Genomic DNA, 15,263 nt, shown 5'->3' on the forward strand with positions numbered 1-15,263 from the left:
AGTAGTGATGCAGGTTAATACGACCATATAAACGGCAAGTCAAGAAGTGGGGAACTTTTCTAGAGGGATAGAATTGAAAAGTAGAAAAGTTATGTTAAAATTGTATAGAATCTTAGTTAGATCACACTGGGAGTACTGTACAGAATTTTGGTTTCCATATTATTAAAAAAAATATATATATATAGGAAAGATGTTATAAAGGATTCACAAAGATGATGGCAATGCTGGAAATCTTGAAATAATAACAGAAAATGCTAGAAATACTCAGCAGGTCTGGCAATGTCTGTGGAGAGAGAAAGTGAGTTAATGTTTCATGTCTGTGACCTTTCATCAGATTGGTTCTTGATAATAGTATATTGGAATTTAGGATCCACGGGAAAGAATTTACAATACTTTAAACATAGATGCTTTACAGGAAAATTGATGTTCATACAAAAATATTTCACAAATTATTTTAATTTTTATTACAGAAATAGAACATTTACAAGTTTTTATTTACAAACCAATAACATATCAGATTACATAATAATCAATTACTTGAATGATATGAGTAATGGGCACAAAGCACCACTACTTATTACTGTTTTTCTATCACCGAAACAGTAATCATCACTTCTGGTAATTAAAAGATGTCCATCTATCCTCCCCTCAATAAGGCTTTGCATTGCTTACAAATAATTTTTACTTCATATTTTGTTAAATTAAGTTCAAATAATTGTTTTCAATAGTATTTTAGCTTACAAATCAGCTTGTCAAAAGGTACATGCAAGTATAATTTTATCATCTCACAGGTAGCACCTTGGGTAAGGCAAGAAGGAACTGCAATTCAGAAGAATAGTTATGTTTGACTTTTCCTTGTTGAGCTGTATTTAGTGTTAAATTATTTTTTTTACAGCACTTGTTCCTTTTTAAGAATCACTTTCAATGTTACACAGCAGTCCACATAAGTTAAATTCTCAACAAAAAATGTATCAAGTAATTCCTGTTCTGCATAATGACTAAAATTAATTTTGAACCCAGAATTTTAATTTGCAGTTTACCAAAAAAACTTGTATTCTCAATGTACACATTATTCAAATATTTTTGCAATTAAAAGTGAACTGTCTAATTCAAGGATTCATATTTTATGCCAATTAACTGCCAATGAAATAAATGCCAATGAAACACATATCTGAGTCAGTAACATCAATAAGGGCAAATGTTGGACACAGTTTTATTTTGATCTATTTGACTGACAGTTTCTTGGAATAACTGATCCGAATTATAGAGAGTTGGTGAAATCAGAATGAAATATATATAAAATTAATTGCAAAAATGTAATTCTTCACTTTTAGATTTACAGTTGAACACTTGATTTTAAAAAAGAACCTCTCATACAATAAACAATATGCCAGTACATAATACTGGAGTTCCAGTTTGTGATTGAATGGTTGTTTACATTCCATTATAAGCAGGGCCACCACCTCCTTCAGGTACTACCCAGTTGATATTCTGGCTGGGATCTTTAATATCACACGTCTTGCAGTGAACACAGTTCTGGGCATTAATCTGCAATCTCATCCCATTACCACTTTCCAAAGGAACATACTCATAAACACCTAAGAGGAGGGGAAAGAAATGATTCATGTGATAAATAACCACAAGGATGGTATTGTGGGGAATTAAACAGTAACATGTATAGGAACTACAATGCAGACAAATCTCTCAGACTAACAGAAAAAATCAACTTGCAATTATATGGCACCTTTCATGACCTCATGATGCACCAAAGTGCTTTACAGCCAGTGAAATAATTTTGAAATGTTTTCACTGCTGTAATGTAGGAGATGCAACAGACAATTTGCACACAGCAAGGTTCCACAAACAGCAACATGATAATGATAGGATAATCTGATTTACTGATGTTGTTTGAGCGATAAATATTGGACAGGACAGCAGGTGGAATACCATTGCTCTTCTTTGAAATAATGCCCTTTTAAGTACACTCAAGAGGCCAGATTGGGCCTTGGTTTAATGTCCCATTCAAAAGATGGCATTTTTGACAGTATTATTAGCCTAAATCTTATGGCAAATCTCTCCATTGATCCCACAACCTTCTGACTCAGAGACAAGATTGCTACTAGCTGAGGAACAGAATGTCATAGGTGAATTACTCCAGCTAAGTCCCTTTACTTCTTAGTGGGCTACATGAAGCACTGGCAGAAGAGGTGCAAAAAACAGTCGCTAGACCTTCCTTTCATTTATAAATGAATCCATAATAACAGAATGTCAAGATTTTTATAAATTGTTCATGTAAATCTCTAACATAGCTATCTCCCTTTAATTTTTCACTTTAAAAGCCAAATCGGAAGCTGTTTTTTTAAACCAAGTAAGCTGTTTTAACAAGCAAGTGCAAAAGCAAAATTTACCTTAAACAGTGAGTTTTGACATTTGGAGCTTTCAGAGGTAGGAGAGTCTGCCATATTCTTACAAGTGTTGATAACTTTGTTCTGTATCAATACACTGAAGAGAATATCATGCCCCCCACATATATGTATTTTTAAAAGCTGATCTCTGGACGACTGGCTGGTGGTTCAGTTGGCCTCAACAACTCTTAGATTACAGAAGTACAGCAAATAAAAACAAAGCACTCGAGTTCTCACACACACACACACACACACATATACACATTCATCCGTGACTCCTGCTGATATGTGCATATATGTCAAGAACAAGGTTGAATTCGGTTGCAATACCTACACTGTTTTATAGCTCACAATGTCCAGACTTATGGGTGAAAAATAACCAATTGGACAAAACACTAGGGAACTTCCAACAAAATGCAATCTACTCTGAGGTCATCAAGGCAGCATTTGGCCAAGTATGGCTTTAAGGAATCCTCTTAAAATTGAAGTCAATGGGAATCTCCACTGGCTGGAGTTATACACAAAGGAAGATGTCATCTGGGACCGAGGACATCACTGCAGGATTTCAGGTTACTGTCTTAAGCCCAGCTATCTTGAGTTACTTCCTTCCATTGCAAATGCAGAAGTGGGGATATTCACTGATGTTCAGTGCCATTTGCAACTCCTCAGATAGTGAACAGTCCATGCCTGCATGCAGCAAAGCTTAGACAAATTCAGGCTTGGGCTGATAAATGGCAAGTAACATTTGCGCCACACAAGTACCAGGCAATGATCACCTCCAACAAGGCAGAGTTTAAGCATCATCCCATGACATTCAACAGCTATATCATCACTGAATTCTTTACTATCAAGATTCTGGGCGTTACTATTGACCAGAAATACTGTGGCTACAAAAAAAGGATGAGGCTGAGAATTCTGGAAATTCAAATTTCTCACCAAATAACTCAATAATTCAAATAACTCACTTCCTGACTTCCCAAAGCCTGTCCACCATCTACAAGACACAAGTCAGGAGTATGATGAACTATTCCTCACTTAGCTGTATCAGTGCAGCTCCAACAACACTCAATAATCCCAACACCTTCCAGGACAAAGCAGCCTGCTTGTCTGGCATCCCATCCATCACTGATGCACAACTGCAGAAGTGTGTACCATGTAGAAGATGCACTGCAGCCAGTCACCAAGGCTACCAACATCAACTTCCAAACCTGCAACCTCTACCACCTAGAAGAACAAGAACAGAAGATGTGTGGGAAAATCATCATCTGTAAGTTCCCTTCCAAGCCACACAACATCCTGACTTGGAAATATACTGCTGTTCCTTCACTGTCACTGGACCAAAAACCTGGAACTCCCCCCATTAACTGCACTATGGGTGTACACATGGCACAAGGAAGGATAGCAGCGGTTCAAGAAGGCGACTCACCACCTTCTCAAGGGCAATTAGGGATGGGTAATAAATGCTGACCTTGTCAGTGATGCCCACATCCCATAATGCAGAAGGTGGAACAGGCCTACTGTAGATCGTGGCACTTAAGTCAACCCAATATTTAAGACAACCCCATTTTTCCGGCCCCAAAAATCATGGTTTTGCATATAGTCAATGTATAAGCTGTTACAATCTTCGTGGAAACCAATAACTTTTAAAGAGAAATTTGAACTTCCAGTTACTAGCTGAAAGACACACAAGAATTCTTGTTTTATAACGTTTACTGAGACAAATACAAAAAGAACACTATTAACTAAACATTATTTGCATTCTGTAGGCAACTTAAACTTTAAATTACTGAACAGAATATGCCCCTTTCTACTTTTAATAGTAACTGAAAAACTCAATTTAAAGAAAAACTTACTCAAACTCTTAAGTAGACATCCAATTCTCTTGGAGCCAATCCAAAGAGATTTGCAGCTCTGGAAGGTTTATTTCTGTTCTTTTCCTTTCCCAATACTATTTTCCACAATGAGAGTTTTCCTGGGGGTTCTCCCTCTAGCTTCAGCTGGGTGAACCTTCCAGTCTTGTTTTAACTCTTCGTGAGCTTAGTTTTCAAGCTGACCGTGAGCTTCCACCCGCATTCCACATGGTGAGCAATAGAATCAGCATTTTGTTTGCTTAAGGTGCAAGCTTGGTTATATTTTAAACTTTCCTTACTCTCCCCCTCCCAGTTGGCTGAAGACACAAGACCAAATTGCAAATGCCACTCTCCATGATATTTCAGGATTTATAGGGAAGCCTGTAACTTGATCTCAAAATAGCTTCCTCTATCCCCTTCTCAATGGCAATGAAAAACATATTAGCTACGTATCCAAGTAGAACTGTTAATCAGCTATCTCTGATATCTGCCTTTCATACAGGTTTCAGCACAGCTGTTTACAACTTGATATCAATAACACTTTTTTAGGTCTTAAGAGACTTAGGGTCTTCTCATTGTGGACTTAGAAACAACTGTCATTGTCTCCAAGCGCAAATATCTGGCACCTCCCTCTCAATAAAACAATCTGAGTCTGCCATTTGATCCAGAACAATTAAACCACACAGGTTTACTGTCAGGCAGACTTCAACATGTCATATCATCTTTCAATTACATGAAATGTAAAGATACAGTCCCAAACTATAACACTCCTATAAAACAAAGGATATATTCCAAAAACATCATAATCTTATAAACCTCAAAGTTGTAACAAAGGACGGAATCGTCTGTGCCCGCTGGCATCAGGCATGTTCGGTGGCATGAGCAGATAATACGGCGAGAAGACCAAAAATTGGTTTCATGAATGACGTCGTGAAACCAGTTTGCGATCGTCTGCTCCGCCCGCTGATGGCGGGCTGCGTTTCCCATCATCGGATGTTGGGAACCTCATTGTAATACATCTGCATATCATTATAAGCCCAGCCTGCCGGAATTGTCACCCCACTGCTGGATCGTCCGCCAATTACGCCAACGTGTTTTACAACAGCATATAAAAGACATGCACTTTGTGGGCTGTACTTTGAGGGGTTCTTGGAGGTGAGTTCACAGTAACATTGCAGAGTGCTCACCCGGGTTGCCTGTTGGATTTTTCAAGGTTGAGGCGTATGGGGAGGGGGGGGGGTGGGGTGGCAAGGGCTGCCCTGCAGTTGAAGATAGCACACAAGCATGTGCAGGGTGTTGGGGGGGTGGGCGAGGGAAGCGGCCATGCATTAGGGAAACCTTGTATAAAATGACCATTTCTCGCAGTTGAGACAGTTCAGGCACAGCCACATTGATATGATTGGAATTGGGCCTCTAGCTTCTCTGCCCACTCAAGCAATGCAGAGGCATCAAAGTGCCACCAAATGCTCCAGAGCTTTTCACCCCTTGGGCACAGACTGCAAAGTAATGAATGTTTTAGTGAGCTGCAGAACAATTGGATGACTGGGCACTTGTACAATGTCCTTGCTAAAGTTGGCCATGGAGCAGTTAAAGGTGGAGGCGCTCACAGCCCCTTGCAATGTCAGCATCCTGGTTTGGACCAGTCTCCCCCACGGTTCAAGCTAATAGTGCAACCTTGCAGCGCGGGTTAGGAGAATGCCTGCGCCTGAGCATGCAGTCCAATGGACAAAGCTGCCGTCAATCGGTTGTCTGGATTGGGGTGGAGGTGGGTGGGGTTTTGGGCAGCCATGCAGCTCACTAATCTCTGGCCATCCAGGTGGTGGCCAGCACTCTCCGGGATATGTTAAGGGGCCTTCAGACTTAACCAAGACAGGTTCTTAGTACACCCATGCTAACCCAAGTGTGGCTCTCTTTCATCTGCAGGAGTACAATAGGGTCATGGAGCCTGGTGAATTAGCTGTATGCCTCATGGCTTACAGAGAGTGAAGACAACTGAGAAGAGAGCGACTACCTGGCTGTGCAGAGGGAGGAGCAGCGCCCTCTGGTAGAAGGAACGGCTGGGGCTCCTGCACACGGCACCGAAGAGCCACAGCAAGCCATTGCTGGTTGGTGCCTAGCTAGACGCAGGGTCTATAGATGCCGCCTTTCATTCCTTCAGATGACCAAGTGAACCAGTGTTGCCGAAGACTGCGCATGTCTATGGAACTAGTTGGTCACATCTGGAAGCTACTGCAGGATTTGGTGCCATTGGGACATGGAAGGCATCCACTGCCAGTGGCCGTGAAAGTGACTGCGGCGTTCAATTTCTATGCCAGTGGCCCCATTCAGGGTTCCGCAGGTGACCTCTGTGGGATATCACAAGCCTCCATCCACAAAGGTCACAGATGCCATCTTTGCAAGGGCACATCAACATTGTGCATTTCGCCCGGGACCAGGACAGCCAGGATGCAAGAGCAATTGGATTTGCCCAGATCTCAGGTTTCTCACCGGTGCAGGATGCCATCGACTGCACTCACGTGGTGCTCATATCTCTATTGCATCAAGTGGTCAACTATGTCAACCGCAAGGGATTCCATTAGCTGAATGTGCAGATGGTGTACGTCCACCACAAATGCATCCTGCAGGTCTGCACATGGTTTCCAGGGAGTGTCCACAACTCCTACATTCGCAGTCAGTCTCAGATCCCTGACATCTTCCAGGGTCCACAGAAGCTGCAGGGATGTCTTCTTAGGGACAAGGGCTACCGCAGAGGACGTGGCTGATGACACCTGTGTTGTGGCCTCAGACTGCAGCAGAGTGAAGATATAATGAGACTCCTGCTACAACTCGCAACTTGGTGGTGCAGACCATGGGATGCTGAAAATGAGGTTCTGGTGCCTGGGCCGGTCTGGTGGAACCCTGCAATACAGTCCACAGAGGGTGTCACGCATCATCATCATCTGCTGCGCCCCTTACAATCTGGTGCTGCATCAGGGAGATGAACTGGTTGAGTGGGAGATGGAGGAGCTGGAGGTCTCCTCCAATGAGGAGGATGCCGGCAGGAATGAGGGTGAGGTCCTCAAAGGTGACGATGATGGGTATGAGGCCCTCGCACTATGAGGCAGGCATGCTCGGGAGGCCCTCATTGCTGCTAGATTTGTGAAGGAGAATGATGTCGACATGCAGTGAGGAGATGCCATAGATCCTCACATTGCATCTATGAATGTTTGACTCCAGTCTGACTTATGGCAACGCACATACTCTCTGTGATAATGTTCCTGCCATGGAGATGCAGTGGAGGCCTTAATTATTGCTCAATTGCAGGAGGATGACGACGCCATGCAGTGAGGGCACTCCATAGATCTTCACACAGCCTCTGAGAATGTCTGACTCATGTCTGGTCGAGAGCAGCTCGCTTGCACTCTGATGAGGGTCATACCATAGAGATACAGCCATCAAACTTTAAAAGCATCTGATCCTTTGACCGCCTTCAGCACCTGACTCCTTTAGGAGCACAGCGTCACTGGTCATAGATGCTGAAGAGATGGGGGCCAGCCTCACGTAAAAGGTGCTGAGAGCACACAGAGAGAATGTGGGTACTTTGTGATGCCTGCCCACAACATTCTGGCAGCAACGACAAGCACCATTGAGGTGCAGGCATCAGTGATGTGTGGAGTGCGAGGCCGGACCATCACTTCGGTCTGAAGGCAGCACAAAACACAAGGAAGAGGACCTGGACTGAGATACCCGCCTTTATCTTATGCAGAAAGATTTCACATCTAGGTGAAATAAACACTGCTCAACAGAACAAGGATCCATAGGCAGGGAGACATTGTTGGGAGTTCATTGACAATAGTGAACAGTATGTACAAGTGATTGACACATGTGCCCAGCTTGTGCAACTATATCTTCTTAACCTTCCTAACCCCTGCCACCATGTCTTGGTGCTCCCCGGCCATCCACAGCAGAAGTGGAGATAGCCTGCTGACTGCTACGCCTGTCTGTGATGACCTTGGTGGGCGTCCTCTGGAGGGCCAAGACCTGGAGGGCCCCGGCCTGCTTTCGGACTCCTGCCGTGTGGCAATGACACTCTCCTCGGTCTGTGAAGCTGGAGTTGCTGAGGTCACAGGAAGAGAGGGTTCAGAATGGGCCAGACACTGCCAGGAGCACCTGGATGGATTAACCCGGGGGGTACGCCTGCTGATCCTCCTCCCTATGGGTGCCCAAGGGCCCTGGCTAACTCCTTGAGGAGAAGGGGTAGCTGGAGTGAGATTGAGCTGCCTTGCACCCCTCTCGCGTACACACTGTTGGAGGCCAACTGTGGCTTCAGTGATGGAGTTGAGCCCGCGCAACATTGCAGGAGCGACATCCTGGACCAAGGTCTCCATGCAGCTGCCATCCTACTAGTGTTGACCTCAGTGCGTTGGCATGCCGGCGCTATCATCTCAGCCTGAAGGCGGACGGACTCCTCCATTGTGCCTTGCAATGTGAGGAGTGCAACGGACATCCCTTCCTGATGTTACTGAGCTTCCCTTTGCAGCTCCAGCAACTGTGACACGACCAAGTCCAGAGGCTCGTCAAATGACTTGGACTCAGCAAATTTCTGGCCTCCAGCAATCCTCCGAGTGCCGGGGACCTGGGAAATTCCTGTCGCTGCCTGCTGAGGATCAGACAGTGCGATGTGCTCACCTGATTGTGATCCTGAGGCTACTGTAAAGCTAGGTCCCACCAAGGTGTGTGTCTGCACTGGTGGAGGGTGTGGGTGAGCACCGTGATGGGACTTCAAGGAGGGTGCCTCCAGATTCCTTTTCAGAAGTTTCTTCGGGGCTTGATTGGAGGCCCTGGGTCATGGACTCCATCGGCTGTTTCCTAGATGTGCCTATGGAAGCAAGGGGAGATAATTAGTGCATGGCAGTGGCCTATGAAACAGGAAACATTGGTCACACCATGGTTGTCTGATGGATGCTGCACTGCTGGATTCTCACTTGGTAGAGCACCACCGATCTCACCGTCAGCACAGGAATGGTCCAGATCCGCACCGACCAGCTGGATGGCCATGTTTTCAAAGTCAGTGAGCACCTTGATTTCAGGCATTCATCCACCAATGTGCGACCTCTGCCTCTTGTTGTGTGCCAGCTTGCCCTGCATGAACAGAGATGGACAGTGTGTAAGCAGGATACCTGCTAGGCCACATGATAAGTATGTTTGGCATATGTGGGTGGTAAGTGGTCTCATGGGATGAAGACAATGAAGGTGTGTGAGAGAAAGTGAATGGTGATGTGCCTTGAACTGGCAGTGAGTGAGGGCCCTGTGGATGTGTGATGGGTTTGAGCGTGTGAGAGTTGAGAATGATGAGAAGAGTGACTTACCCTGGTGGAACAGAGGAGATCATTCATCCTCTTTCGGCACTGGGTGGCTGTCCTCTTTTGAAGGGCGTTGGCGCTGACCACTGCTGCCACCGTCTCCCAAGCTGGATTAGTGAAGCTGCTGCCCATCCTGCGCCCAGAGCAGGGGTAGAGGACATCATGGCGAGCCTCCACTGTGTCCAAAAGGCACTCGAGGGACAAGTCATTGAACCTGGGGGATGCAGTCTTTTTGCCTTTTAGGGCCACATCTTCTTTGCAGCAGTCTTGGGCTGGAAGCACTGAGAGGTGTGCATGCGGCTCTACTTTAAATATGGTACCCGGCGTGCTGAAATGGTAAAGTGATGGTGTGGCGGGCGAATAAGAGCCCCCCTCCATGTAAGTGCCGTGTTTGCTGGGACTGCATAATTAATGCGGCGGGTTTGGGTCGATAAGGCGTGAAAAGCCGCCATTGCGGCTGGTGGGCTTAGTGCAAATCTGGGACAAATCCGCCCAAAGGCTACCCCCCTTTTCAGCCACAATATGCTATACTCGCATTAGTAATCAGCCTCAATTTTTCACCCCATAAATACATATTTTACTTAACGATACCTTATAGGGGTACAAGGGATCAAGTAGGTGATACGGGCCATGTTGCGAAGATATGCAGGAGTTTAACACATATCCACACATGTTAGTCCATTCGTGGTGAACGATGAAGAGAGATGAGTCTTCCAACAAAATGAACGAAGTATGATGCTGGTTTCAAGCTAAAAGTCATAAAATTTGCTAACTTATCAAATAACTGTGCTGTGGCGAGGGAAGTTGGTGTTAGTGAAAAATTGGTGTGAGAATGAAAGAAGCAGGAATCCACCTTGAAGAAAATGTCCAAGATCAAATACGTCATTTGAACCAGCCACTGGCTGGATCTTGAGATTAGTCCTTGAAAATCATCAGAATGGTTACATAGTCATCAGAAATGCAGTGCATATCTACACGCTTAAGTGGGCCAATTAAATGAGCCAAATCAAAGCCTGAGACCAGCAAAGATTTCCGAGTAACAGCTAGTTGGTGCAGTCACCTTATGGAATGAAAAGGTCTAATGTTGTGGCAGAAGGCTGAGATCACTCAGATTATCAAAAAACCTTGATGCCAAAGTTACCAGTTTCCGGTGAATCATTAGAGGACAGTGGCAAAAATGAGTACTCATTATATCAAATTGGCAACATGGTTGAAACGCTCATATTTTCGATGTACCCAGTAACTAAACTATGGAGTGAAAAGGTTCGAAAACAGTTCCAGTGAAAACCACAGGACATGAGAAGACACAATTCACGGTGATACTAGCCTGCATGGCCGACAGAACAAAATTAAAGCCTATGGTAATTTTCAATTGTAAAACCATGCTGAATATGAAGTTCCCTACAACAGCATGTCCAGGACAACGCTTAGATGGATGAGGATGGAGTGAAGTTGTGGATTGATAATGTGTGGAATAGGGGAGGTGATGGTGTAGTGGTATTGTCACTGGACTAGTAATCCAGAGACCCCGCGTAATGCTCCCCAACCTGGGTTCGAATCCCGCCACGGCAGATGGTGGAATTTGAATTCAATAAAATGCATTTATGCCCTTTAGGGAAGGAAATCTGTCATCCTTACCTGGTCTGGCCTACATGTGACTCCAGATCCACAGGAATGTGGCTGACTCTTAAATGCCCCAGAAAGCCACTCAGTTGAAATAAATCACTACAAAGTCACAAAAAAGGAATGAACTTCAACTTAGGCACCAGAAATGACAACCTGCAAAGCCCTCCCTCAGCTGATGAATCAGTATTCCTCCATGTTGAACATCATTTGGTGGCAAGGACGCAGGGTGGGGGACTTCAATGTCCATCAAGAGTGGCTCGGTTAGCACCACTACTGACCAAGCTGGCCAAGTCCTAAATGACATAGCTGCTAGACTGGGTCTGCAGCAGGTGGTGAAGGAACCAACGAGAGTTGACCTCATCCTCACCAGCCTGCCTGCCACAGATGCAACTGTTCATGACAGTATCAGTAGGAGTGACCACCGCACAATTGTGGAGACGAAGTCCTGCCTTCACATTGAGAATACCCTCCATCATGTTATGCGGGATAGATTTTGAACAGATCTAGCAACTCAAGAATGGGCATCCATGAGGCGCTGTGGGCCGTCAGCAGCAGCCGAACTGTACTCAAACACAATCTGTAACCTCATGGCCCGCCATATCCCCTACTCTACCATTACCATCAAGCCAGGGGATCAACCCTGGCTTGGTTCAATGAAAAGTGCAGGAGGGCATGCCAGGAGCAGCACCAGGCATACCTAAAAATGGGGTGGTCAACCTGGTGAAGCTATAAAACAGGACTACTTGTGTGCCAACCAGCATAAACAGCAAGTGATAGGCAGAGCTAAGCGGTCCCCCAGCCAAGGGATCAGATCTAAGCTCTGCAGTCCTGCCACATCCAGCTGTGAATGGTGGTGGACAATTAAACAACTCACTGGAGGAGGCAGCGCCACAAATATACCCATCCTTAATGATGGAGGAGCCCAGCACATCAGTGCAGAAGATAAGGCTGAAGCATTTGGAACCATCTTCAGCCAGAACTGCCGAGTGGATGATCCATCTCGGCCTCCTCCGGAGGTCCCCAGCATCACAGATGCCAGTCTTCAGCCAATTCGATTCACTCCATGTGATATCAAGAAATGGCTGAAGGCACTGGATACTGCAAAGGTTATGGGCCCTGACAATATTCCGGCAATAGTACTGAAGACTTGTGCTCCAGAATTTGCTGCACCCCTAGCCAAGCTGTTCCAGTACAGCTACAACACTGGCATCTACACAGCTGTGTGGAAAATTGCCTAGGTGTGTCCTGTATACAAAAAGCAGGACAAATCTAACCCGGCCAATTACCACCCCATCAGTCTACTCTCGATCATCAATAAAGTAATGGAAGGGGTCATCAACAATGCTATCAAGCGGCACTTGCTTGGCACTGATGCCCAGTTTGCGTTCTGCCAGGGCCACTCAGCTCCTGATCTCATTACAGCCTTGGTTCAAACATGGACAAAAGAGCTGAACTCCTGAGGTAAGGTGAGAGTGACTGCCCTGGACATCAAGGTAGCATTTGACCCAGTGTGGCATCAAGGAGCCCTAGCAAAACTGGAGTCAATAGGAATCAGGGGGCTCAGTTGGTTGGAGTTATACCTAGCACAAAGGAAGATGGTTGTGGTTGTTGGAGGTCAGTCCTCTCAGCTCTAGGACATCAATGCTGGAATTCCTCAGGGCAGTGTCCTCAGCCCAACCATCTTCAGCTGCTTCATCAATGATCTTCCTTCCATTATAAGGTCAGGAGTGGGGTTGTTCGCTGATGATTGCACAATGTTCAGCACCATTCGCAACTTCTCAGATACTGAAGCAGTCCATGTCCAATGCAGCAAGACCTGGACAATATCCAGGCTTGGGCTGACAAGTGGCAAGTAACATTCGTGCCACACAAGTGTCAGGCAATGACCATCTCCAACAAGAGAGAATCCAACTATTGCCCCCTAGATGAACAATGGCATTACCATCACTGAATCCCTCACCATCAGCATCCTGGGGGTTACTACTGACTAGAAACTGAACTGGACTAGCCATATAAACTGTGGCTACAAGTGCAGGTCAGAGGTTCGGAAACCTGCGACGAGTAACTCACCTCTTGACTCCCCAAAGCCTGTCCACCGTCTACAAGGCACAAGTCAGGGGTGTTATGGAATACTCCCCACTTGCATGGATGAATGCAGCTCCCACAACACTCAAGAAGCTTGACACTGTCCAGGACAAAGCAGCCCACTTGATTAGCACCACATCCACAAACATTTGCTCCCTCCACCACCGATGCACAGTAGCAACAGTGTGTACCATCTACATGATACACTGCAGGAATTCACCTAAGCTCCTTCGACAGCACCTTCCAAACCTACGGCCGCTACCATCCAGAAGGACAAGGGCAGCAGATAGATGGGGGGCAGAATTTTCTGCCTGTCGGGTGTTCCTGACCCAATCTCCGGCAGGCGGGGAGCCGATCCCTGCCAGCGAAGCGGGCCGCACCGCCATTTTACGTGGGCAGGCCAATTAAGGCCCGCCCAGCGTGACGTCCGGCGGGAAGCACTATCTGCTTCCTGCTCGGGGGGATTCCCTAAAAGCGAAAGTGTGTTCTTTCGCGCATGCGCACGAAAGAGCGCACATCTCCCTGAGGCTAAGTGCAGCCTCAGGGAGATCGCTTCCACTTTGAAAAAGATTAAAAATAGAAAAAAAAAATTCCCTAACATGTCTCCCTCAATGTCACATGAGATGGGGCTTGGTCATAATTTACAGATTAACTTTATTAAAATTTTTAACACCCTGCATGAAACCTCATCCCGCCTGTGGATGAGGTTTCATGTTTTCTCTATTTGCCGCTGGGGCTCCTGGCCTGCCCGCCAATCTTAAGGTTGGACAGGCAGGTCCTTTAATTGTTTAAATGATCCAATCAATGGCCTCATTTGGCCATTGACAGGTCGGCGGGCCCGCAGCTGATTTTGCTTCGGGCTCGCCTTCCTGAAAATTTAAAAGGGGCCAGATGACGTCAGGGGTTCTGCCTGACGTCATCCCGTGTCAGCGAGTGGGCCCTGCCCACTGCTCGCCGACGGCAAAATTCTGCCCAGGAACCCACCACCTGGAAATTCCCCTCCAAGTCACTCACCATCCTGATCTGGAAATATATCGCTGTTCCTTCACTGTTGCTGGGTCAAAATCCTGGAACTCCCTCCTTAACAGCATTGTGGGTATACCTACACTACATGGACTGCAGCAGTTCAAGAAGGCAGCTCACCACCAGCTTTTCAAGGGTAACTCGGGATGGGGAATAAATGATCGCCTAGCCAGCGAAGCCCACATCCAGTGAACGAATAAAAATTTTTTTTTAAAAAAAAGGTGGCTTATACAAAGAATGCAACTCCTTTGTGTGGGACATGTTCAGATCCCATGTAACTGATAAGATCAAGAGATATCTGCAAAGAAACAATGCCCAAATTACAGTTATACCAGGTGGTCTAACATCCATAGTTCAGCCTTTGGATATGTGTCTCAACAAGCCATTCAAGGATCATATTTGCCCCGAAGAGAATAGATGGATGGTTAACGTAGAAAAGACCTTCACAAAAAGTGAAAATTTGTATGCTGCCCCATTTTGTTTTGTGTGGTTTCTTCATCAAACCATGAGATGCTATTAGTGCACAAAGTGTCCATCTTTCAAAGATCTTTCAAAAAAACGTGGAATATTCAATTCAATGGATGGAGAGCAAGATGATGTGGAGGGTTGATTATGAAGCTGAAAGTGCCACGACTGATTCAGTGAGATCCTTACAATGATGCCATAGCCAAACTGATGCAGAATGAATTTGATGAACTCTTTGCCTCGGATGCCAAAGACAACAATCTGAAGGGTTTTAAGATGCTTTGATTGTGCTTAAAGGTATCTTTGTAGAATTAATTCAATAAGCTGCGGCACATTATTTTAATACGAATTACCAGTGTAATTTTTTTCCCACATTTCTAAATGGCAACCGCCCACACTGGTGGGTTACATCTTATACTAGGCATATAAACTGATCTCCATTTTTGGAGGGATTTTTGGAGGGTTCA

General features: G+C 45.5%; 1 protein-coding gene across 2 annotated transcripts in view; it reads right to left on the reverse strand.

Annotated features, from left to right (window-relative positions):
• Positions 1-438: 438 nt before the first annotated feature.
• The window catches only part of etfdh (electron transfer flavoprotein dehydrogenase), a 67,916-nt gene continuing 53,091 nt past the window's right edge, over positions 439-15,263 (reverse strand). For both annotated transcript variants that reach the window (XM_078540493.1, XM_078540504.1), the window contains exon 13: positions 439-1,598. In XM_078540493.1, coding sequence (XP_078396619.1) covers positions 1,435-1,598 — 164 coding nt within the window. In that variant the 3' untranslated portion in view covers positions 439-1,434. The remainder of the gene's footprint in view (positions 1,599-15,263) is intronic.

Source organism: Cetorhinus maximus, chromosome 1, assembly GCF_964194155.1.
Source record: "Cetorhinus maximus chromosome 1, sCetMax3.hap1.1, whole genome shotgun sequence".
Lineage (NCBI taxonomy): Eukaryota > Metazoa > Chordata > Chondrichthyes > Lamniformes > Cetorhinidae > Cetorhinus > Cetorhinus maximus.